Genomic DNA, 2,855 nt, shown 5'->3' with positions numbered 1-2,855 from the left:
CTTACCGCACTACTACAATATATAGATTAATCGATGTCAGTTTCTCTCCGTTTAATCGAGGTTGGTTTCTCCCCGTTTAACTAAGAGTCGATTGCTAATTAATTCTTTTTTATAGTTTAATCAAGCGTCGATTCCTGCTTACCTCTTTTTCCCTGGCCTTCGGAGAGATTCTAGGTTTTCGGTACGAAAACATAGAGAGGCGCGGAGTGCTACAACGTATTTTAATGTAATGCATAGCCTTTGGGAACGTATATTAATAACGTTATACGTGGTGGAAAGCAGCGATTTTTGCTTTTTTTGGTAAGGGCTGGGGGGCCCGTGGTCATGTGACAGATGGTATGGTAGTAGCTATGACTTCAAGAACACCACGTCTCTATCCCCCCCCAGACTCTGCCTCTTTTATACGTCAAAGGTTTTCAGTAGTGCCGGTAACGCTTCTGGGTTCTCCTCTAAATATCCCAGGTCTACTAGTGTGTCTAACGACATCCTAGCATACTCAGTCGCTGTCTTTACGTCCTTCGCTTTCCAATATAGTCGCGCCATGATCTCGTACTGACCGCTGTAGAGTGGCACGAGCCCCTCGATCCGCATCAGGTCAAGTACCTCCTGAGTGAGCTTAACCGCTTTCGTTCCGTCCCAGACTTCGATTGCCTGGATAACTTCTTCTCCCAGTGCTTTGATCTTGTTTCTGCGATAGTCGGAGGCAGCGATCTCGGTCTTGGATGCCGTGCAGAGGCTGCAGGTACAGTTGAACCCCCACTTCCGCAGCGCTGCCTGCCTCTCGTTTCGGGCTGTTCCCAAGGGGATATCTGGAGAGGACGTGTATATCCGATCTCGTTAGTAGCCACTCCCCCCGATGGTAACGTCGGCGGAGCCGCGCCGTCCGGCCATACTTACAGGTGATGTTTATTTCCTCCCCGGCCTCGATATCTCTTAGGGCAACGAGACTGACAGCTAGGCTTATTGGCGTGAATCTTACGAATGCACTAGCGGCGACGTTAGCTTCCTTCAGCCATTCATAGATATTTTTTATCGATCTTCCCTACTTGGGCCGGCACGCATGATTGACTCTCTGCCCGTGAGGTCAGCCTCCCGCAGGTACAGGTTGTGGGTGGGCCTGTCTCACGGCAATATTGGGGTAGAGTGCCATATGCGGCTCCCCGGCAAAGCTGTATGAGAAGGAGTTTGTCCGCAATACGTCTTCTATGATGTCTGCCGAATAGGCACTGCTGCGGGCAAGCTGGAGCACACGGTCTGGGTCTGGTAACTGATCCACTGCCTTGTGGAGGAGTGTGTATCCCCGCGTTCGCCTGACGCGGGTTGGGAAGTCTAGGTCCACCAGCAGCGAAGCCCAATCAGCCATGATAACCTCGGCGCGGCCAATATTTCGTGTTGCGACCACCCCCTTTCCCTTCCCAGGTATGTCAACGATTCGGGAGGCTGCCTCGCAACTGGCGTTACTAAGTGGGCTATGGTCTACGCCGTTTAGCATGTCGATACAGTTTGCGGCCGTTTCTGGCGTTGTGATGATGCTGATGCCTTGGGTTCCAAACCTTGGGTTGGTGAGAACACAGTACTTAGTCGCTGGTGATTCGTCCGTTTGAAGACACATAGGAGGGTATGTCCAGGGGGACCAGTCGATCGGCCCATAGGTGGTTCTATCGTCAATGGGTCGTGGGCATCCCAATAGCGCCTGACGCTGCAATCCTGGCGGCATGTCTAGGGGGCATTGCCTGACGGAAGCGGCATCGCGGCCATATAATGCAGCACATAATCTCACATTAAACAGAGAGAGGAACAAGGCGCGTATAAACACGCTATATAAAGATGTCCGGCTATACATCCTTAGCCAGCGTCACCCGAATGAAGAGGGTTGGGAACAACACTCGAAGATAACACAGAGGAGCGTTGCTGGATTCGGTGTATATATACCCACCTATAGACCAGACTATGCAGCCCATGTGCTTGTTGATATGCCTACTTCCCATGCTTAGCTTTCGGTTACGGCGGCCGAAACGAGTATCTAAGTGGAGAGGCAAGCATGATATTCTAGGTGGCTGATAAAAGGGGTAGCTAACAGCCGAGAGGAATGAAAGGGGCCAAGTAGGGCCAAGCTTGTATAAACGCCCGCTTATGCCGAAGTAGAGATGGGCCAAGCAGGGAAGACCACACAGTCGATTCCATTTCCCCAAGCCAGCCCAGTTGAAACGACACGCTCCGAAATTCCCGCGTCTGCTAAGCTAGCTACCCTGCTGAATATTTCTGGTTTCCTAGTCCTGAGGGTCTCTACCTAGGTATATAACCGCCGGGCTTGTATTGTCGTCCCCGAATGATTGGCCTCTGTCGGCCGCCGTCCGTCTTGGCCTTGCCGATCCTCTACCCGGGTAAATGGGGTGGCCGTGATGATGTATCCGATGTATCCGATATCCGTCCCGAGGACACCTGTGCCTCTACTTACGCCTCCTGAACCCGAGTAGTTCTTATAGGCCACGTGGTAACTCACATTGATGGGAGAGACGCTAGAAGGGATAGATTTTAATCCTATCCGGAGGATAGTTATAATACGCATAACCCCTTATTATGCTGATTAATTACGGGGTTAAATACCCCTGTAAATACCCCTGTAAAAGGGTGTTATTTAGGGGAAACTCTATTTTTACTAGCTAAAAAACGCGTTATAGGTTCCTAAAAATACGTATACCTAATAAAAACGGCGAGATAAATGAAGTTTTTTTCATTTAGCATATCCTTATTATCCCCTAAAATCCCTACGTATATTTATTAATGCGTTTATTTATAAGTTTCTACTTCTATTTATATAATTCCTATTCTTTTCCGTATCTTATAATTTATCC

At 49.4% G+C, this 2,855-nt stretch overlaps 1 protein-coding gene across 1 annotated transcript; it reads right to left on the bottom strand.

Annotated features, from left to right (window-relative positions):
• Positions 1-399: 399 nt before the first annotated feature.
• On the bottom strand, positions 400-1,843 carry GGS23DRAFT_607977 (SET domain-containing protein; the record flags this gene model as incomplete). The annotated part of the gene is made up of 4 exons (XM_051520135.1): positions 400-809; positions 898-986; positions 1,047-1,072; positions 1,127-1,843. The coding sequence occupies 4 exons, from the start codon at positions 1,841-1,843 to the stop codon at positions 400-402; spliced, it is 1,242 nt and encodes a 413-aa protein (XP_051367505.1).
• Positions 1,844-2,855: the final 1,012 nt, after the last annotated feature.

The sequence above is a fragment of the Durotheca rogersii genome (genome assembly GCF_024521655.1).
Source record: "Durotheca rogersii strain YMJ 92031201 chromosome Unknown GGS23scaffold_43, whole genome shotgun sequence".
Classification (NCBI taxonomy): domain Eukaryota; kingdom Fungi; phylum Ascomycota; class Sordariomycetes; order Xylariales; family Xylariaceae; genus Durotheca; species Durotheca rogersii.
This window is presented reverse-complemented; position numbering and strand designations above follow the sequence as displayed.